This window comes from Piliocolobus tephrosceles, chromosome 19 (genome assembly GCF_002776525.5).
Source record: "Piliocolobus tephrosceles isolate RC106 chromosome 19, ASM277652v3, whole genome shotgun sequence".
NCBI classification, from domain to species: Eukaryota; Metazoa; Chordata; class Mammalia; order Primates; family Cercopithecidae; genus Piliocolobus; species Piliocolobus tephrosceles.
The window spans coordinates 24,997,129-25,018,589 of NC_045452.1; the positions used below are offsets into that span (position 1 = coordinate 24,997,129).

A 21,461-nucleotide genomic window follows, 5' to 3' on the forward strand; every position below is an offset into this window, starting at 1 on the left:
CCCTGATTCCTTTTACTCTACTGGCAGGAAACGAGAGAGTGCTTCCCTTACACTGCCACCCTTACAACGTGTTTTTGTTTTTGAAATGGAGTCTCGCTCTGTCGCCCAGGCTGGAGTGCAGTGGTGACCTCGGCTCACTGCAGCCTCCGCCTCCCGGGTTCAAATGATTCTCCTGCCTCAGCCTCCCGAGTAGCTGGGACTACGGGTGCATGCTACCACGCCCGGCTATTTTTTTGTATTGTTTAGTAGAGACGGGGTTTCACCGTGTTAGCCAGGATGGTGTCAATTTCCTGACCTCGTGATCTGCCCGCCTTGGCCTCCCAAAGTGCTGGGATTACAGGCATGAGCCACCGTGCCCGGCCTCTGACAACTTTACTGTACAGATGTCCCCCAACTTTGATTTGCTTCGGTTGAGGATTCTTCACTGTATAGCAGTGCAAGCGTGGCACACAATCGGTTGAAACCATGCTTTGAATACGCACCTGCACATCCATATTCTGCTCTTCACTGTCAGAGGCGGAGGCTGCAGTGAGCCGAGGTCACGCCACTGCACTCCAGCCTGAGCAACCAGCGAGGCTCCCTCTTAAAGAAATAAAAACAAAGGGAATTCCTTTCTTTCTTCCCTCTCCCCTTTGGTGCTCCTCCCCTCTCCTCCCTTCTCTAAATCTCCCTGCCTTCCCTCTTTTTTCCTAGCTAATTCTCCATCACTTATGGGAAGCGAATCGACCCACCCATCCAAAATGAGCAGTTTTGGACACGTGCAGGTTCCTAACAGCAGGCTCTGGAGCCTGGGCTTCCCCAGTCAGGTGGTGAGGGAGTCATGATATAGGGCATTGTGTACTTTGAGCTTCTTGAAATATAGCCTGGGCAATGTAAAACCCAAAACATTAGCCGGGAGTGGTGGTGTACGCCTGTAGTCCTAGCTAGTTGGGAGATTGATGCGGGAGGATCACCTGAGCCTGGGAGGTGGAGACTGCTGTGAGCCATGACCTTGCCACTGTACTCCAGGCTGAGTGACAAAGCAAGACTCTGTCTCAAAAAAAAAAAAAAAAGAAAAGAAAAAATATACCTTGAAAAAAAAATCAAATAGCTCCATTTCATATATACATATATATATATATACACACATACATACATACATACACACACTTTTTTTTTTTTTTTTGAGATGGATTTTTTCACTGTTGTCGCCCAGGTTGGAGTGTAATGGTGCTGTCTTGGCTCACTGCAAACTCCTCCTCCCAGGTTTAAGCAATGTTCCTGCCTCAGCTGCCCGAGCAGCTAGATTACAGGCGTGCACCCCATACCTGGCTAATTTTTTTGAAACGGGGTAGAGACAGGGTTTCACCATGTTAGGCTGGTCTTGAACTCCTGACCTCGTGATCTGCCCGCCTTGGCCTCCCAAAATGCAGGGATTACAGGTGTAAGCCACCGCGCCTGGCCCATTTCATATATTTTAAAAATTTTTATTGTTAATTTATTTTTAGAGAGGGGGTCTCGCCATATTGGCCAGGCTGGTCTTGAACTGGGCTCATGCGACCTGCCCGCCTCGGCCTCCCGAAGGGCTGTGATGACAGCCCAGCCGTGTCTGCAGATCTCTGGCTTCAATTTTTCAGGGCTGCCAGGTGCACACGGGGGTGTATGTGGGATGCTTCCCTAGAAATCAAAGGTCATGTGCGTGTGTGACTGGTGGATGCTGATTGTCACACTACCCCCCAGAAAGGCAGCAACATGTGCAGTCCACTGTGGCGTCCTGAGCTGTGAGTGGCCTCTGGTCTCCTCCCTTCTAAGGCTGTTGATTGTGTTAACCAGCTTTTATGGAGCCCCTGCTAGGTGGCGGGAAGTGGGCAGTAGTGTATCTTTTCATCCTATCAGCAGCCCTGGAGGCCCGGCTGTTTCTACAAGGCTCAGAGGTGAGCTGGTTGTTCTGCCTCACACAGCAGGGGCCGAGCAGGGGGTGGAACTGAAGTCCAGCCTGGCTGCAGGCTCAGGGCGTTTCCTGCTGGGTTGCACTGGCGTTGCGTGTGCTCCAAGGGCTTTGCGTCACCCCACCCTCATGGTCCAGGGCCAGACTGTGACTGGGAGGGTTGCAGGTGGAAGACTGGACCAGGGTTTTCTAGCTGGGCCCACTCAGCCGGCCCTCCCTGTGACCCCAGCGTGGCCCCTGACCCTCTTGGTTTGCCTGCCTGTGAAACGGGAAGTGTCAGATCCCACCTGCCTGGCTTTGACAGGACTGGGTGAGATCATGAGAGTCTGGGGTCCCTACCGGGAGTTCGACCCCACCCTCAGGTCCAGCCCCACCCACCTCTGCCCTTGAACACCTGCTGAGGACTGTGCAGGACACAGCTCTACTTGCTTGTGCTTTTGCACAACCTGGGAGGGGCTTGGGAGGTAGATGGCGTTTCCCCATCTTCCAGATGAGCCACAGGGGAGCTGTTGAGTGCAGAGCTGTTCACCAAATGCCGGCTGCTCTGTCCAGAACCTGCCCTCCCTCCCGCTCTGAGCCCTGCAGTTACCCTCAAGGCCGTGGGTGTGGCGCTCTCTTCTGCACACATTAGATTTGCATCCTAACCTCTTAGGGTAAAACAGGGCTTCTGACTGGCACCTGGTGTTTCCACTGGTGAGTGTGTAGGAGGCAAAGTGTGGGCTGTAGCCTGGGTGGGGACACATGGCTAGGTGTGTCTTCCTTCACCAAAGAAGGGTTTCAACTACTCATTTGCAAGTTTGCTGGAAAAAAAAGATAATAAAAACCAGTCCAGTTTCCTGGATCTGCAGCTGCAGTGACCTCACAGGGCGTCCTCTGGGAGTAGATTGCCTCCATGTCTTCAGTCAACAAACATATGTCTGCTCTATGCCAGGCCTTGGGCTGAGAACCAGAAACTGATAAGAGCAGTAGCTCCCCTCGTAGGGGTTTACTCTGTGCCGGATCATTTCATCCCCGCAATAGGTGTTACTAGTATCTCCATTCTAATTTTTTTTTTTTTTTCTCAGATGGAGTCTTGCCCTGTTGCCCAGCCTAGAGTGCAGTGACGCAGTCTTAGCTCACTGCAACTTCCGCCTCCCGGGTTCAAGCAGTTCTCCTGTCTCAGCCTCCCGAGTAGCTGGGATTACAGGTGCCCGCCACCATGCCCAGCTAATTTTTGTATTTTTAGTAGAGACGGGTTTCACAATGTTGACCAGACTGGTCTTGAACTCCTGACCTCATGATCTGCCCGCCTTGGCCTCCCAAAGTACTAGGACTATAGGCAGAGCCATCTTTATTTTAGAATTAAGGAAACAGAGGTCAGCTAACTTGCCCAGGGACACCCAACAGCCCAGTTGCAGAGCCCACACTCCAGCCTGCCACAGGTACGAAACTGAGCAGCAGCTAGTGTAGTCAGCTGGAGCCAGAGGGGAGCAGAGACACGCAGACTCTGAGGGTCCAATAAGGTGATGCCTGAATCGGCCAGGCTCATACTCATAATCTCCGTGCTTTGGGAGGCCCAGGTGGGAGCTGAAGCCAGGAGTTCCGAGACAAGCCTGGGCCACAAAGCAAGACCCTGTTTCTACAACAATTATATAAAAATTAGCCATGTGCATGGTACATACCTGTCCAGTTACCCTGGAGGCTGAGGTGGGAGGATTGCCTGAGCCCAGGAGTTTGAGGCTTTAGTGAGCCATGATCAGGCCACCACGCTCCAGCCTGGGCAAAAGAGTGAGACCCTATATGTGAAAAAATAATAATAAAATTTAATTTTTATAAAAGGGCCAATAGGCATAGGCATGGGCCAGTCTGAGGTTGGCTGGTGAGCTCTGCACATGTGAAGACTTGGAGGCATGGCAGGACCAGGCACCATCCGTGGAAAGCGTACTTATCTTGAGTGTGGTTAGGGCGGGAACCAAGATTGGGGTGGCAGGGCCACAGGGGGAGAGCCTGTTAGTGGATATGGCACAACCCCCCCACTTTTTTTTTTTTTTTTGAGACAAGTCTCGCTCTGTTGCCCAGGCTGGAGTGCGATGTCGCAGTCTCAGCTCACTGCAACTTTCGCCTTCCAGATTCAAGTGATTCTCCTGCCTCAGCCTCCCGAGTAGCTGGGATTACAGGTGAGTGCCACCACACCCGGCTAATTTTTGTATTTTTAGTGAAGATGGCGTTTCACCACGTTAGGCAGGCTAGTCTCAAACTCCTAAGCTCAGGTGATCCACCTGCCTCCACCTCTCAAAGTGCTGGGATTACAGGTGTGAGCTGCACAGGCCAGGTCTAGGGAGCTGAACAGAGCAGTGACAGGGTCAGGGTTGAGGCTACTACCTTGAGATTAGGTTGGAGAGAGCTCCACTGAAGGCTGGAGACCAGTAAGGCATTCAGCACAGGTGCCAGGTAAGAGCTGACCAGGACTGGGCTTCCCTTGGGCTGGTGGGGTGGCCAGGAGAGACCACAGCTGTAAGGACCCTCCTGGGCAGGCCCCCCACCCTCCACCCTGGCTCAACACTGAGTTTTCCCATGCAGATCTGAGCCCCAAGGCCAGCCTTGGCCTGGTTGGTGATGGGATCTTCGCCATTCATATCAAGCCAATCTTAGGGCCTGGGCCTAGCGGCCGGAGGTTAAAGGCTCAGATTAGTTCACTTCTTTGATGTGGTAGAGGGTAATGGGTATTTAATGAGTTAATCCAAAGTGCTGTAATCCCAGTACTTTGGGAGGCTGAGGTGGGTGGATCACTCGAGGTCGAGTTGAGACCAGCCCGGCCAACATGTCGAAACCCCGTCTGTACTAAAAACAGAAAAATTAGCCGGGCATGGTGGCGCGCGCCTGTAGTCCCAGGTGCTTGGGAGTCTGAGGCAGAGAATCACTTGAACCTGGGAGGCGGAGGTTGCAGCTGAGCTGAGATCGCGCCGTTGCACTCCAGCCTGGACAACAGAGTGAGACTGTCTCAAAAAACAAACAAACAAAAAAACACTACCACCAACAAAAACACAATAGATGGGGAAACCAAGGCTGGGGCAGGAAGGATTGGGTCAGCGTATTAATCTAAGGTGAGACGTGGTCCTGGGTCTACTCAGATGGGGATGTTGGTGGGGTGGGGAGCTTGAAAGGGTCTTGAAGGCAGAGCGTGGGTGACCGACTCCTCAGGTAGGCCTGGCCTACTCTCTGCTGTAGACCCTGGACAGCGTAGCCCACTCCGGTGGCTGGGACCTTCTTCCTATCTGGCGCCTGAGGATTCTGGGAATGCCTGCTGGGTAAGGGGGCTGTTGGGACAGTGGCTCAAGGCAAGGCTCAGTGCAGCTCACAGCTCACCTCACAGTGAGCTGAGGTTCCACTGTCGTTCTCACTTTGCAGGGCATGGAGGTACCGAGGTCTCCACGGGAGCACAGAGCAGGAGACTGCCTTTTCGAGGGGTAGGGAAAGGGGGGAAAAGCAAACAAGGGCTGGAGCTGCTTTCCTAGGGAAATGCCCTTTGCATAGACACCCAAGGCAGCCGGAAGTTCTGGACGCAGTTCTCTTAATGCCACCTTAACACGCACAGTGCTGGCAGTCTGTACAATGTAAACATCCCATCTGTGACATTTTATTTTTTCTTCTGGAGTCAGAATCTAGCTCTGCCTCCCAGATTCAAGTTGGGATTCCAGGCATGCGCCACCACACCTGACTAATTTTGTATTTTTTTTTTTTTTTTTGAGACGGAGTCTCGCTCTGTCGCCCAGGCTGGAGTGCAGTGGCCTGATCTCAGCTCACTGCAAGCTCCGCCTCCCGGGTTCACGCCATTCTCCTGCCTCAGCCTCCCGAGTTGCTGGGACTACAGGCGCCGCCACGTCGCCCGGCTAGTTTTTTGTAGTTTTTAGTAGAGACGGGGTTTCACCGTGTTAGCCAGGATGGTCTCGATCTCCTGACCTCGTGATCCGCCCGTCTCGGCCTCCCAAAGTGCTGGGATTACAGGCTTGAGCCACCGCGCCCGGCCAATTTTGTATTTTTATTAGAGGCGGGGTTTTACCATGTTGGCCAGGCTGGTCTCAAACTCCTGACCTCAGGTGATCCGCCCACTTCAGCCTCTCAAAGTGCTGGGATTATAGGCGTGAGCCACCGTACCCAGCCCATCCATCTCCCTTGAATGCTGAAAGCAAGTTGTGATCACACACCTGTGCCTAGGCCTGTGGGAGGGCGGCCCTGTGGGTCCTGCCTGCTGTCAGTTCTCCCTTGCGTGGGGGGCAGGGAGACTTGGAGCTCTGTCTCTTCTTGGCTTAGTCATGAACTTCTCTAAGTCTCAGTGTCCTGTGTGAACAAACAGTTCAGTGAGATAGTGGGAGGGCAGAGTGTTCTATCAGCAGGCATGGGGAATTGAAAATTAAGAACACCCAGGGTATTATGGTAAGAAAATAATGAGTTGAAGCATAAAGGTAATGGTTAGTGCCAGCTTCCTCCCAGCGTGCCAGGCCCTGTTCATAGTACATGAAGGAGTTCCTTATTTCATCTTCCCAATAGCCCAGGGCAGGGCTCTCAGACCATGAAATCCATTTCACAGATGAAGAAACTGACACACTGGTGCTAACTGCCAGAGCTGGGCTTTGAACTAGGCCATTAGATTCCCGTGCCACAGTCACTGTCATTATCATCGTCTAGACCGAAGACTGTTTGGTACACTGTGGGGTAAATGTGGGGTACATGATAGTGAATCGGGTCGCAGAACCCTTCTCTGCCATCAGGATGAAACATTTATTGACGTGGGAATTTGCAATGATCACAGTTAGGAAGACCTTTGGTGGCAAAGAACAGGACACTCAATGAATGGCGATGAGGACACATTTGAGTTCATTTTTCTTACAAACAGTTGGAGGAGGCAGCTCGGCAACACCCTCAGGCCTGGGTGCTCTCTGCCTCCCCACTCTGCTCTTCCTGGCCAAGCCGCTGCAGCTCCATCTTTGAAGGGGCTGCCCTGGCTGTGTCAGCTCCCTGGCATCCAACCGTTGCCTCCAGCCTCTGAGCCCTCATTGACCAGAACTGGGTTACACGGTTGCCACCAGCTGCAAGGGATGCTAGGAAGCTGAGGGAGAGGAGGGCCGCAGTTGGCTTAGATGAATGACGATGCAGGACCACCCCGAAGAAAACTGGGGTTCTATCAGCAAGGAGCCAGGTGGAATGGATATTGGAGAGGTAAATAGCATTTGACAGTAAAGAAGGCTGTAAAACACTGTGTATGGGGTGATCCCATTTGTGAAGAAGGATGTGTGATGCGCACACGTGTTTAGGAAAAACACTAGAATTAGCGATGGTCTCACTGGGAATGGGGATTGTGATGTTTTTCTCATGCTGCTTCTCTGCCTGCCTTCTCAAGAGAAATAGCAGACACCAAAGAACAGGTGTGGCCTTCTGTTAAGTGGTGCAGAGGACTCGCCCTGCCTATGCAGCCTCGCCTCTGTCCCCTGTGCTGACAGCAGGTGCCTGGGTTTTCTGGGTTTTCTTGAGGTCTGGTGTCAGAGGAGAACTTCTAATATTTATTTATACTCTGATTTTGTTTCACAAAGAAGAAAAAGGCTGGGCACGGTGGTTCACGTCTGTAATCCCAGAACTTTGGGAGGCCGAGGTGGGGTGGATCGCTTTGAGCTCAGGGGTTCAAGACCAGCCTGGCCAACATGGTGAAACCCTCGTCTTTACTAAAAACACAAAATAATTAGCCAGGTGTAGTGGTGCATGCCTGTAGTCCCAGCTACTCAGGAGGCTAAGGCAGGAGAATCGCTTGAACCCAGGAGGCAGAGGTTGCAGTGAGCCGAGATTGTGCCACTGTGCTCCAGCCTGGGGGACAGAGCAAGGCTCAGTATCCAAAAACGAAGAAAGAAAGAAAGGGCCCTTGGGAATCATCTCCAAGTCCCTCCCTTCCAAGAACAGACATGCTGGGTGATTTGCCCAGAGGCACACAGCATGTAGCGGGATGCCTGCAGGAGCTGGGGCTGGGGGATATTGACAGCTTTAGCGGATCAAAAGAGCGGGTGAGTAGGGCTGTGCAATCTGGGGGTCATCCTGTGAGAGAGCCCCTAGACCGCTTGGTTCTGAGGGGTCCAGCCATATGCTGTCTTTTTGCCCCAGAGGAGAAATGTCTGGAGTAAGACCCATCTCCAGAGACATATTGATGGAGACCCTCCTGTATGAGCAGCTCCTGGAACCCCTAACCATGGAGGTTCTTGGTGTGACTGACCCTGAAGAGGACCTGGACCCTATGGAGGACTTCGATCCTTTGGAGTGTATGGAGGACAGGTAGGTCGCCATGGCCTGCCCCACCCCATGCCTGATAGTGACTTCAGGGGTGGCCGGATGAGCAGACCTTCTGTGACTGGGGGAGCACTGCAGATGCTGCCCAGGCAGGGCCCCCGAGAGGAAGATTCCCCAGATGTGGTCATGGAGGCTTCTGCCCTGGGAGTGGCTTCACTTTGCTGTCCCACCCTCCCCTGACACCAGCTCACAGACCCCTGGATAGCCGCCATGTTCACAGTCCCAAGATGGACTTGGGGCCACTGGCTGTCAAAATGGCACAGTGTTTGGGCCTCAGGGAGCTAGACAGGCCAGGCCCTTAGCGACTCTTGAAGGAGGTGGCTCTGTTGCCAGAAAGGGGACCTGATCCAGATCCCAAGAGGGTTCTTGGATCTCAAGCAAGAAGGAATTTGGGCCACACGCAGTGGCTCGTACCTGTAATCCCAGCACTTTGGGAGGCCAAGGCAGGCGGATCACGAGGTCAGGAGATCGAGACCAGCCTGGTCAACATGGCAAAACCCCATCTCTATTAAAAATACAAAAAGTAGCTGGGGCTGGGCGTGGTGGCTCACACCTATAATCCCAGCACTTTGGGAGGCCGAGGCGGGCGGATCACGAGGTCAGGAGATCGAGACCATCCTGGCTAACATGGTGAAACCCTGTCTCTACTAAAAAATACAAAAAATTAGTCGGGCGTGGTGGCGGGCGCCTGTAGTCCTAGCTACTGGGGAGGCTGAGGCAGGAGAATGGCATGAACCTGGGAGGCGGAGCTTGCAGTGAGCCGAGATCGCACCAACGCACCTCCAGCCTGGGCGGCAGAGCGAGACTACACATGTCTGTAGTCCCAGCTAGTCGGGAGGCTGAGACAGGAGAATATCTTGAACCCAGGAGGCAGAGGTTGCAGTGACCCAAGACTGCACCAACGTACTCCAGCCTGGGCAACAGAGTGAGACTCCATCTCAAAAAAAGAAAAGCTGCTCTACAGGCAGAGCAGCTGCATGTGCTGCTCGACTGAATATGCTTATAGTTATTTATTGATTATATGCTAAACAAGGGGTGGATTATTCAGGAGTTTCCGGATAAGGGGTGGGCAGTTCCCGGAACTGAGGATTCCTCCTCCCTTTAGACCATAGAGGGCAACTTCCTGACGTTGCCGTGGCATTTGTAAACTCGTGGCACTGGTGGGAGTGACTCCTAGCATGCTAATACAGTTGGTGCACAGTGAATAGCGAGGATGACTGGAGGTCACTTTTGTGGCCACCTTGGCTTTGGTGGACTTTGGCTGGCGTCTTTGCGGAATCCTGTTTTATCAGCAGGGTCTTTGTAACCTGTATCTTATGCTGACTTCCTATCTTATCCTGTGACTGTGACTTAGAACTCCTAGCCTCCTGGGAATGCAACCCAGTAGGTCTCAGCCTTTTGTTACCCAGCCACTATTCAAGATGGAGTTGCTCTGGTTCAGTTGCCTCTGACGGCTCTCATTTTAGAAAACCAGAACCGGGCTGGGCGCTATGGCTCATGCCTGTAATCCCAGCACTTTGGGAGACTGAGGTGGGCGGATCACCTGAGGTTGGGAGTTCGAGACTAGCCTGGCCAACATGGTGAAACCCCATCTCTACTAAAAATACAAAAATTACCCGGGTATGGGGGTCGGGGAGGGGTGCGGGCGCCTATAGTCCCAGCTACTTAGGAGGCTGAGGCAGAAAAGTCACTTGAACCCGGGAGGTGGAGGTTGTACTGAGCCCTGAGATTGCACCACCGCACTCCAGTCTGGGCAACAGAGTGAGACTCCGTCTCACAAAGAGAGAAGGAGAAAAGAGAAAGAAAAGAGAAAGAAAACCAGAACCTATGGAAGAGGCTGAGGAGGCCATGCAGTTCCTGGCCCCAGCTTCAAAGAATTACTAAGGCATGAGGAAGGGATCTTCCTAGGACTGATAAGGCCCCTGGAGGCAAAAGGATTTGCCTGGGGTTTCAGGGGCCAAGGTCCAGTAGGACTTGACCCTTGCACTCTGCCAGCTGCTCCCAGCTGTGTCCAGCACTCGACAGCATACCCAGGTGTCCAGGCACACCCGGCCTTCCCGGCGGCAGGAAGGACACGCACTTTTTTTCTTTTTTTGAGACGGAGTCTCTGTCACCCAGGCTGGAGTACAGTGGCATGATCTCTGCTCGCCACAAGCTCCGCCTCTCTGGTTCACGCCATTCTTCTGCCTCAGCCTGCTGAGTAGCTGGGACTACAGGTGGCCACCACCACACCCGGCTAATTTTTTGTACTTTTAGTAGACACGGGGTTTCATCATGTTAGCCAGATGGTCTTGATCTCCTGACCTCGTGATCTGCCTGCCTCGGCCTCCCAAAAGGTGCTGGGGATGACAGGTGTGAGCCACCACACCCGGCTGCCCGGCTACTTTTTGTTTGGTATTTTTAGTAGAGACGGAGTTTCACCATGTTGGCCAGGCTGGTCTTGAACTCCTGACCTCAGGCGATCCACTCACCTTGGCCTCACAAAGTGTGGGGATCACAGGCGTGAGCCACCATGCCTGGCCAAGACTGGCACTTTCATTCTTCCCCTGGTACGGACGAGGGATGTGAAGGCCCAGGAGCAGCTGACCTCAGTAGTTTCTACCCTGAGCCTGGAAGAGAATGGTCAGGCCTGACCTGAGCTGTTGCTTTCTGCTGGGGAATCCTGGCTCTGATGTGGCGCCTCCCACAGGCCAGGGACCAGCTCCAGGTTCCACAGGATTCTTTTCTGCTGTCAGCCTCAGGATTTTTAGTCATTAAGGTCCTCGACACAGGAGTTGGGCTGGCTGGGATTTTAGAACTGGAGGGACTTGTCCATTAATGGACAAGGATGGAGGACAGTGTTTTCCATCCTGGGGCAGTGTCTGCCTGAGGTTCCCCAGTAACAGGAGGTAGGACCACAGCCCCCAACCCTGATCGCCAGCCCACCCCTGTACACCTCCCACCCGCATCCCCTTCAAGTACGGAGCGTAGGCCCAGGGCATTATTAGCAGGTCAGGTGGGTGGGGCCAGGGCCCTGGCCCGGCCTCAGCTCAGGGCCCCTAGGAGTCCCACCTCCCTGGGAATTCCCCCGCTGTAGTCACTGGGATGGAATGCACACAGGTCCCTGGTGGAGGTCCAGACCAGCGAGCTGGGAGGGTGGGGAGTGTCTCAGTCTGTGTGTGGGAGTGGATGTGGATGGGGTGTAGGATCAAGGATGTGGTTTAGTGGGGGGGGCCACCAGGGGCTTCTTAGTCCCCCCATTCTGAGAGTGGTGGTGCCGGCAGGGCTGGTTTCAGGATTGGGAACCAGGACACAGGTCTTAGAACCCCCTCACCTCCCACAAAGGAAGGTAAGCTGCAACCCCTGTGGGAAGCCAGCCTCAGCCGTCCAGGGGGCTCAGCACTCCCCAGACCTGCCCGTTCCCCTCGTCCACCGTTTCCACCAAAGCCCACAGGTGGGCCTGCCCCGGGATTCGTCAGGGAAGTTCAGAGACCGAGTTCTGGATGTTCAGGCATCCCTGGGTGCACGGGCAGGCTGCCTCAGGAGACTCACCTGCTGCTGACACTAGTGGGCAGTCACAGGGCACAAGAGGGCCTGGGACTCACCACTCAGGCAGTGCTGCTCCCTGGTGTCTCTGGCACCTCTGGGGCCACCCACGGATGGGACCTCGCGGGTATCTCTGAATCCAACTGGGAGCCAGAGGAGGGATGCAGGGAGGCCCACTCAATGCCTGCCCCGAATCTGACACCATCTTTTACCCTCTGGGCCACTCCCAGCCGCACACAATCCATTGGCTGGGTGGGTCCAGGTACATGTGGCCTCCACGGCACAGCCACACCCCGACTCCTATGTGTGCTCCCTGCAGTGACATGTTGGCCCTGCAGCTGGCCTGCATCGGGGATGAGATGGACGTGAGCCTCAGGGCCCCGCGCCTGGCCCAGCTCTCTGAGGTGGCCATGCACAGGTAACCGGCCTGTGCCCTGCCCAGGCCTCTATACCTGGGGAGGGGCCCTAGGCGGTGGGTAAAGGCCCTGAATGCAGCATAGGGCTGGGCCCTGAGGAAGCCCTGTGGGGAATGTGCCCTGACACTCTGGGGCTGTACTGAAACGCTTTGCTGCTTTCCGCACCTCCCTGGGAGCCCCCAGCTCCTGGCACTGGCCCCCTGCCACCTGTCCCTGGCATTCCTGGGCAACAGACAAAGCAGAGCCCAGGGCCCTTTTCTCGCCATCCTCATCAAGCCCAGATGGTACATTTCCACCATGGTCTTAAAAGGAGGTGCTACGTGAACTCGGATCCTAGACCCTGAGGGCTGGGCCTCTCAGCTAGTCTCCGGTGGGGGAACAGAGTGGGCAGTGGCTTGCCAGGGCCCTGTAGAATGGGGGTTTATGTTCTATGTGGCCAGCTCTGGAAGACAGGGCCACTGGCAGGCGGCTGGCTGGGGAAGGAAGCAGGAAATCAGAATGCAGGGAGGCCCACTCAATGGCCCTCTTGTGCCCTGTGACTGCCCACAAACAGCCCATATCACGCAGCCCCTGCAGGTGGAGGTGCCCGTGGAAAGGGCCCCGGGTGGCTGTGGGGTGGGAGGGCACAGGCCCCTGTTCCCCACAGCTGTCATGGTGTCATCTAAGTACAGGCTGTCCCTACCTGTTCCTGCAGTAATGGCTTTGTCCCCCATCCTCTTTGTCTGTAGCCTGGGTCTGGCTTTCATCTACGACCAGACCGACGACATCAGGGATGTTCTTAGAAGTTTCATGGACGGCTTCACCACCCTTAAGGAGAACATAATGAGGTTCTGGAGATCCCCGAATCCCGGGTCCCGGGTAAGAGCCTTCAGATTCCTGACCCTGACTGGCTCTGCGGCCAGTGGGGGCTGTCAGAGCTGCTCCTCAGGGCGCCACAGTCCCCATCACTCCCTGTCATCTGCTGTGTCATCGTTGTCCACATCTGCCTGGTCCCATAGGCTTTTGAGTTTGGGATTCCTGGTTATGAGTGCACAAACCAGTGCGTGGTCCTGGGTCTCCCTCTGGCCCGAGAGCCTTCACCTGGCAGACAGGATTCTCGTCTCCTCGCCAGGGCAGAGGCCCCCTGAGCAGCCTTCCTGGCAGCCTGGTCCCATTCTGCACTGCCCACCACCAGGGCAGCTGATCGCCCTCACCTGTGTCCACCCTTTGCCTGTGTCCCACAGACTGGCAGCCGCTGGCCTCTTTGGCCATGTCCTCAGGGCCACTTTCCCCCTCTCCTGAACTCCTTCCTTCTCTGGTTCCCTCGAGCTCCTTCCCAGTCCCCACCTCCCTGGGCTTCCCCTTGGAACTCTGCTGTCACCCGTCTGGCCTCATTGCTGGGGCCTGCTCCGAGCCTGACTCCTCTGTTTTGCTCCCGCAGGTGTCCCGCGAACAGGTGCTGCTGGCGCTGCTGCTGTTGCTGGCACTGCTGCTGGCGCTGCTCAGCGGGGGCCTGCACCTGCTGCTCAAGTGAGGCCCCAGCGGCTCAGGGCGGGGCTGGCCCCACCCCTGTGACCACTGCCCTGGAGGTGGCGGCCTGCTGCTGTTGTCTTTTTAACTGTTTTCTCATGATGCCTTTTTATATTTAAACTCTGAGATAGTGCTGGAACACTGCTGAGGTTTTATACTCAGGTTTTTTTTTTTTTTAATTCCAGTTTTCGTTTTTTCTAAGAGATGAATTCCTATGGCTCCAAACTTGTTACCAGTTAACTGTGGCTTGTGCCCAGGAAGAGCCATTCACTCCTGCCCCTGCCCACACGGCAGGTAGCAGGGGGAGTGCTGGTCACACCCCTGTGTGATGTGTGATGCCCTTGGCAGAGAATCTACTGGAATAGATTCCAAGGAGCAGGAGTGCTCAATAAAATGTTGGTTTCCAGCAGACTCTGGTCCTCTCTGGGGGTTGGTAGCACCTGCACAGGCTTCCTCTTGCCCCAGGGAGGCGCACCGTGTTGGTGGGGAGGGCAGGGCCTGCGTGCTCCTAATCAGATCCTTCCCTGCAGCCGGGGACCACAAATGCTGTCTTGGTTTGGCCCGACAGTTTGCCTTCTCCCTGGTCCTGGTCTGTGGCGTAAAATCCACTGTTGGGGGTTATTTCCTTTGGGCTTTCAGTTCCTGTTTAGGGGATGCCTGCCTCTCCCTGCACAGACTTCCCGCCAGAAGGACGCAGCCATGGCTGTTCTACCAGAACAGAGCCCACTCACTCTCTGGCACACAGTAGGCACTCAATACATATGTCTTGGGTATGTCAACAAATGTGGGACTGTGTTTCCCAGCTGTCAAGTGAGGGGGTGAACAAAACTGCCAAGGCCAATTGGGTTCTACAGCCTTTCAGATTCGTGACCAAGGAGCCCTGGGGGGCAGGCTGGGGGTGGAGGGGCTCCCCTGGCACTGGCCCAACTTGAGGCCACACCAGCATGTCCCCAGCATCCACAGAGCAGTGCAGCCTGCAGCAGCCAGTACGCCCCTTCCCACTGAGATGGCACCTCCGCCCATGGTGCAGGACTGGCAGAGGCAGGGCCGGGCTTCCAACTTCCCCACACACCAGCCCCATGGCATCATTCTTCCCAACATCCAAACATTTTTCCAAGGGGGAGAAATGGACTAGGTCATGTAAAGAAATACTCATTTTTAGGGCTTTTTATGTGGCCTTCAAAGCACGTTGCAAATAAATCCCTTTCACTCCTCAGAGGAGGAGCCGCTAGGAAGGGAGGATGTGGCAGGCGCAGCCTACAGCCTCTCCTCCGGAGGGCAGAGGGCGCTATCCCATTTGAGCCCCCTGCAGTCATCTCGGGGGCTCCTCAGGGTCCAGGTCCACAGGTTCGAGGGTCTGCAGCACATCCACGGCGCTGTAGGACTTCCAGGCCTGCATGTTACAGCTCTTCAGGATGGCTCCCAGCTGCTTGCCGGGGCCTACTTCAAAAGTTTGGGGGAACTCCCTGCCCTTTTTCCTTTCATATATGGCATGCATCGTCTGCTCCCACTTCACCGGGGAGACCACCTGCTGAGCCAGCAGCTTCTGGATGTGGCTGGGATGCATGTATCTATGCCCGTGGACATTGGAGTACACAGAAACCAGAGGCTTCTTAAGGTCAATTGCCTTTAAAACTTGCGTCAGGGGCTCCACAGCTGGCTCCATGAGGCGGGTGTGGAATGCACCACTAACTGGTAACATCCTGGTGCGTCTGAAATGAAACTTAGAGGAATTCTTCTGGAGAAACCGTAGAGCCTGGGGAAGGAAGGAAGTTTCAGCCGGGCAATGTCCCAGAAATCCGCCTTTAGGGATGATCTGACCATTCACACGGCCAAACTGGGAGGGTGACCACAAAGAGACCCACAGCTGTTAGATGTGGACATGTGACCTGTCTGTCCCAGCACCATCCCCAGGCAATTCACTTAACATCCTGGAATCTCTTCTGTCTCATCCCTCAAATAAGCACAATTCCACCCACTTCACAACGCTGCCAGGAAGAGCGAACCCTACAAGGCACGCAACAGTGTCTGGTAAAGGCAAAAGCACTATCTAAGAAGTGTTCGTTCTCAGAATTCTATCACTCCTTTAATAATTTTTGACCAGTCTGTTTGCTTTTTATTCCATAATCTTCAAAATAAAAATTCAGAACTAAAATTCAAGCCCCATTTCACAAAGCAGGGTCTGGGATATTGTCACCTTCATTTGGGGTTTCTCTGGAGAAGAAAAGAGCTCTCCTCTTGATGCCAAAAACCTCCCCTGGAGGAATCTGAGCTTAGAAGGGGACTTGGGCAAGCCAATAGCTCCAAACCCTTGCAACAGTTAGCAAACAACAGAACTTGCAGAGGTCTTTAAAGTAGCAGATATTCTTTTAATTTTTTTTTTTTTAATTATTATTTTTTGAGATGGAGTCTTGTTCTGTCACCCAGGCTGGAGTGCAAAGGTGTGATCTTGGCTCACTGCAACCTGAACCTGCTTCAACTCGCAGGTTCAAGCAATGCTCCTGCCTCAGCCTCCCGAGTAGCTGGGACTCTTAAGCGTGCACCACCAAGCCTGGCTAATTTTTAGTAGAGATGGAGTTTCACCATGTTGGCCAGGCTGGTCTTGAACTCCTGGCCTCAAGTCATCCACCCACTTTAGTCTGTCAGTGTTCCCTAGAGACTGCTCCCATAGCCTGAGTCCTGGGCTGAAGACACCCAGCAGAACCCAGCCTAGTGAGCACAGACCAGGAGTGGGACCCGTGCTTGTGTGCTGTGACCACTGAAATGTGGGCTACTTGTCACTGCAGCAAAACCTGGCTTGTACTGACTCACCCATGCTTCCCCTCCACCATCACCCTCCATCCGGCTCCATCCCACTGGATGCAGGAACTGGATTGCAGGGCTGGATTGCAGGAACCAGGAACCTCTTTGGTCTGGGCCTTCCGGACTCTGTAGCCCAAGCCCCTCCCTCCACAGCTAGATTGTCTGAGTGACTGGCAGGTATGGGGATGGCTATTCAGTAGCACTTCCTGGACCATCTGTGGTCTCAAAGTACTTTCCATGTAAGGTCTCTGGACTCTGGCTCAACAGCTGAGCTCTCTCAAGTCCCAGGCTAGGGCCACAGGGGTCAAGGTCACCATTGCAGGGGCCAGCAGGCTCCTCTGCAATGGCTGGTCCTTGGCCCAGGCATTGGGCGAGCAGGGCCCAGGGCCCAGGAGCCTTTTCACATCAGTTGTTGGAAAGCGACTTCCCCACTGAGGGGGTACCCCTGCCCTCACCTGAGCTCTTTGCTGTGGCACTACCAAGAATACCAAAGGACAGCTGGGCACAGTGGCTCACGCCTATAATCCCAGCACTTTGGGAGGCTGAGGTGGGCAGATCACCTGAGGTCAGGAGTTCAAGACCAGCCTGGCCAACATGGTGAAACCGTCTCTACTAAAAATACAAAAATTAGCTGGGCATGGTGGCGTGCGCCTGTAGTCTCAGCTACAGGAGAATCACTTGAACCTGGGAGGTGGAGGTTGCAGTGAGCCAAGATCGTGCCACTGTACTCCAGCCTGGATGACAGAGTAAGACACTGTCTCAAAAAAAAGTACAGTTGTCACCTAGACTGGGTGCATCTGTCTGGGAGCCTGTTGGGGAGACTCCTGCCCTGACTGGGAGGTCCTTCCTGAGTCACTTCTGGGCTTCCTTCCAAAGCTGCTAAAGGGAATGCATAACTAGCTCCATGACTGACCTGGGACCACCGTACCTGACCTGCCTACTATCTCAGAACAGTCACAGGAGGCTCCTGCCAACTTCCACTACTTCAGAGGAGGCAGTCGAGAATGCCTGGCATACAGTGAGCCCTCAAAGGGGAAGGGGAGTCAAGCATAGTCAAGTGGAGGAAACGGACTCCAGAGTGAGACAGGCTCAGGCTACCATCCCCAAGCACTCGCCTGTCTCTGCCTCAGCATTCTTGTGTGGAAAATGTGACGAAGAACCCCTTCCTTTAGCTGGGTGTGGTGGCCTGTGTCTGTAGTCCCAGCTACTTGGGAGGCTGAGGTGGGGGGATCATTTGAGCCTAGTAATTCAAGACCAGCTTAGGCAACATGGTGAAATCCCGTCTCTACAAAAAATACAAAAGTTAGCCAGGTGTGGTGGCTCATGTCTGTACTCCAAGCCTCTCAGGAGGCTGAGGTGGGAGGATCACTTGAGCCCAGGAGGTCCAGGCTGCAGTGAGCCGTGATGGTGCCACTGTACTCCAGCCTAGGCAACAAAGTGAGACCCTGTCTCAAAAAAAAAAAAAGCCCTTCCTTCCATATAGCACAGGATGGACTGTGAGGGACATGAAGTAAGACAGAAATGCCTGGTCCGGGCAGCAGCCCCTCACACAGGCTGCAATCTGCGCTCACTCCGCATTCCCCGAGCCAGGCACTCAGCACCCACTGCTCTTTCCGTAGGGGGCTCCTGCTGCTCTGCTCAGGATGCCCCACTGCTGGTGAATGCACGCCCATCCTCCAGCTGCCGCCTCCTGGGTTGCTCTTAGGCCCATCAGTAGTCAGCCAGACCCTCACTGCGCCCCTCAGCCTGGAGTCATCCATTCACGGGGGTTCTCCCTTGACGGCAGGAACCCTGGCTAATCAGTCTGTGCGTCCCTAGCACTTGATAAATGTTTGGGGAAGTAGCAAATGGAAGGAAAGAAGGTGGAAAGGCAATGGACTCCAGTGCAAAAACAGACACCTAAAAAAAGCAGGGCAGGCAGAGTGATCTAGCAGAAAACAGATCTCTTGGCCGGGTGTGGCGGCTCACGCCTGTAATCCCAGCACTTTGGGAGGCCGAGACAGGCAGATCACGAAGTCAGGAGATTGAGACCATCCTGGCTAACGTGGTGAAACCCCGTCTCTACCAAAAATACAAACATTAGCCGGGCGCGGTGGCAGGGGCCTGTAGTCGTAGCTACATGGGAGGCTGAGGCAGGAGAATGGCGTGAACCCGGGAGGCGGAGCTTGCGGTGAGTGGAGATTGCGCCACTGCACTCCAGCCTGGGCGACAGAGCAAGACTCCGTATCAAAAAAAAAAAAAAAAGAAAACAGATCTCTTTTCTCTAAGGAAGCAACCAGATCAGAGGCTCCTCAGAAGCCCAGAATGTACTACGGGAAGGCCCTGGAGATCACCTGCCCCTGCCCCTTTACTTTCGGGACATGGGCTGGCTGGTTGGTTCCAGACCCCATTCTACACATGGTGGAGCAGGGCAGCATTCTTGCTCCTGCCCGCTTTGCAGCACTCAGTCCACCTCACTGCCCTGGCCCCAAAATACTTCCTAAAGAGCAGGCTGGACAGAGCACCTGCCACACGGCCCACACCTGCCACCGTGGGCCTCACGGGTGTGGAGCAGTTCCAACCCTGTGTACTCGACTGGGGTTTATGAAGGCGACTCCCATCAACACCCACCTCTCGGTGTCCTGAAATCACCCTGCAATCTGGAAAGAGGTAGTTGGACACTTCACACACAGGGTTCTCCACGCCTAGAGACTTGCAGTGTTCCCGGGCTTCCAAACAGGCAAAGTTGAACTTGGACTGAGGCTGGCCGAGGACAGACAGCATCCCACTGGGGACAGCTTCTGAAGCTTCCTGCATGGCCTCAGCTCGGATTTTCACCGCATACAAACCTGCCCAGAGAGAAGTACATTTGGAAAAATTAGGGCACAGCATGAAGGAGAAAAGGCCAGGCCTGAAAAACAAAGGTCAAGCTCCACTCTGCACTAGAGACAGTGACACTGGTGTCTGCCACCGGCCCACAGGGCCACAGTTCTATGTATCTCCATCGACTACACAAGCGCTCACCACCAAAATTACGCTGCTGTGCTTGGCACTATGCAAACTAGCCCAAGGAGCTTCCTGCCATAAAGCTGGTTTGGAGTAGGACAGTGGTGCTCAACAGGCTGGGGGCAGTGTCCGGAGACATTTTCTGGTTGTTCCGACTAGGGGAGAGTGCCACTGACATCTAGTGGGTAGAGGCCAGGGATGCTGCTCAACGTGCTGCACTGCACAGGACAGCTCCCCTTACCCCCGACAAAACAAACGACCTGGCCCAACAGCACCACTTAAAAAAAAAAAAAAAAAAAAAAACTAGTGCCACTATTGAGAAACCCTGGTGAAAGGTAAAGAGGAACAGGGTGGAAGCCACATTGCCTTAGCCAAGTCACAACCTCCTTGAGGTTCAAATTTTTAGTTAGTAAAATGAGGATAATAATATCTAATCTGCCTGGGCTGTTGTGAAAGCTGGGAATGATTATTAGTTAGTTTATCAACAGAGATTAAGCCGGGCATGGTGGTTCATGCCTGTAATCCCAGCACTTTGGGAGGCTGAGGCAGGAGGACTGCTTGAGCCCAAGGAGTTCGAGACCAGCCTTCGCAACACAGGGAGACCATGTCCCTAAAAAATAATAATAAAAATTAGCCAGGCATGGTGGTGGGTGCCTGTAGTCTCAGATGCTTGGGAGGCTGAGACGGGAGGATCACTTGTGCTTGGAAGGTTGACGCTGCAGCTGTAGTAAGCTATGATTGCTCCACTGCACACCAGCCTGGGTGACAGAGCAACACCCTATCTCAAAACAAGAACAACAAAATAGAACCATCAGAGACATGGGCCGCTGTACTACATGAATTTCAGTAATATAATTGTCCTAAGTCAAGTGTTACTGTCCCTGCTTAGAGCTGGAGAACCTGACACAGCCAAGGCAGATGAACGAAAACCTATGACTCCTGATTCAGTGTGGCTCAAGAGCATGGAGAGAGGGCAGGCTGTGCCCAGGCAGGCAGCGTCAGTGATAGTAACAGTGGCCTGAGGGCTGGTCGCTGTGGCTCGCACCTGTAGTTCCAGCACTTTGGGAGGCCAAGGCAGGCAGATCACTTAAACTCAGGAGTTCGAGACCAGACTGGACAACTTGGTAAAACCCTGTCACTACCAAAAATACAAAAATGAGCTGGACGTGGTGGTGTGTGCCTGTGGTCCCAGCTACTTGGGAGGCTGAGGTGGGAGGATTGCTGGAGCCCAGGAAGTCGAGGCTACAGTGAGCTGTGTTCGTGCCACTGTATTCCAGCCTGGGTGACGGAGTGAGACCCTGTATCAAAAAACCCTACAAAGCCACGCTTAAGAATGGCCTGAAACTACCAGACCCCCAACACCCTGGTCCTGCTTCCTGGGCAGACAGAAGAGATGAGCAGACCAAGAAGAGATTAAGGGACCTTCACAGCGTTTCAGAGGTCAACAGAGAGGCCTAAGGAGCAAAACCTGACAGATCTTCATTCACTTAGCACTTCTATGTACTGGACTTTTAGCTCCCTTACACAAGAACTGTAGGACAAATACACAAAGAGCCTCTGACATCAGGTACTTGGGAGGCTAAGGCTTGAGACCAGGAGTTAGAGGCTGCAGTGAGCTATGATTGCATCACTGCACTCAAGCCTGGAAGACAGAGCAAAACCCTGTCTCTTAAAAAAACAAATGAACAAGAGCGTGTAACAAGAAGTGGAAGAAAACATACAAGAAAACGGGGGAGAGGGCCGGGCGCGGTGGCTCAAGCCTGTAATCTCAGCACTTTGGGAGGCCGAGACGGGTGGATCACGAGGTCAGGAGATCGAGACCATCCTGGCTAACACGGTGAAACCCCGTCTCTACTAAAAAATACAAAAAACTAGCCAGGTGAGGTGGCGGGCGCCTGTAGTCCCAGCTACTCGGGAGGCTGAGGCAGGAGAATGGCGGGAACCCGGGAGGCGGAGCTTGCAGTGAGCTGAGATCCGGCCACTGCACT

General features: G+C 54.1%; 2 protein-coding genes across 8 annotated transcripts in view; one reads left to right on the plus strand and one right to left on the minus strand.

The window, feature by feature from the left end:
• BIK (BCL2 interacting killer) overlaps positions 1-14,095 on the plus strand; it is a 22,538-nt gene extending 8,443 nt beyond the window's left edge. Inside the window, exons 2-6 of one of the 7 annotated variants that reach the window (XM_023222206.2) lie at positions 4,036-4,083; positions 8,121-8,221; positions 12,081-12,179; positions 12,906-13,035; positions 13,598-14,095. In XM_023222206.2, coding sequence (XP_023077974.1) covers positions 8,139-8,221; positions 12,081-12,179; positions 12,906-13,035; positions 13,598-13,690 — 405 coding nt within the window. In that variant the 5' untranslated portion in view covers positions 4,036-4,083; positions 8,121-8,138 and the 3' untranslated portion in view covers positions 13,691-14,095. Of the gene's footprint in view, positions 1-3,090; positions 3,114-4,035; positions 4,084-7,707; positions 8,222-12,080; positions 12,180-12,905; positions 13,036-13,597 lie in introns of those variants that run through there. The other 6 variants (XM_023222201.3, XM_023222203.2, XM_023222205.2 and 3 more) reach the window with 6 other exon arrangements.
• A 742-nt stretch (positions 14,096-14,837) lies between these two features.
• MCAT (malonyl-CoA-acyl carrier protein transacylase) overlaps positions 14,838-21,461 on the minus strand; it is a 12,164-nt gene continuing 5,540 nt past the window's right edge. The window contains exons 3-4 of the mRNA XM_023222198.2: positions 19,099-19,316; positions 14,838-15,442 (exon numbers count right to left, since the gene is read on the minus strand). Coding sequence (XP_023077966.1) covers positions 14,999-15,442; positions 19,099-19,316 — 662 coding nt within the window. The 3' untranslated portion in view covers positions 14,838-14,998. The remainder of the gene's footprint in view (positions 15,443-19,098; positions 19,317-21,461) is intronic.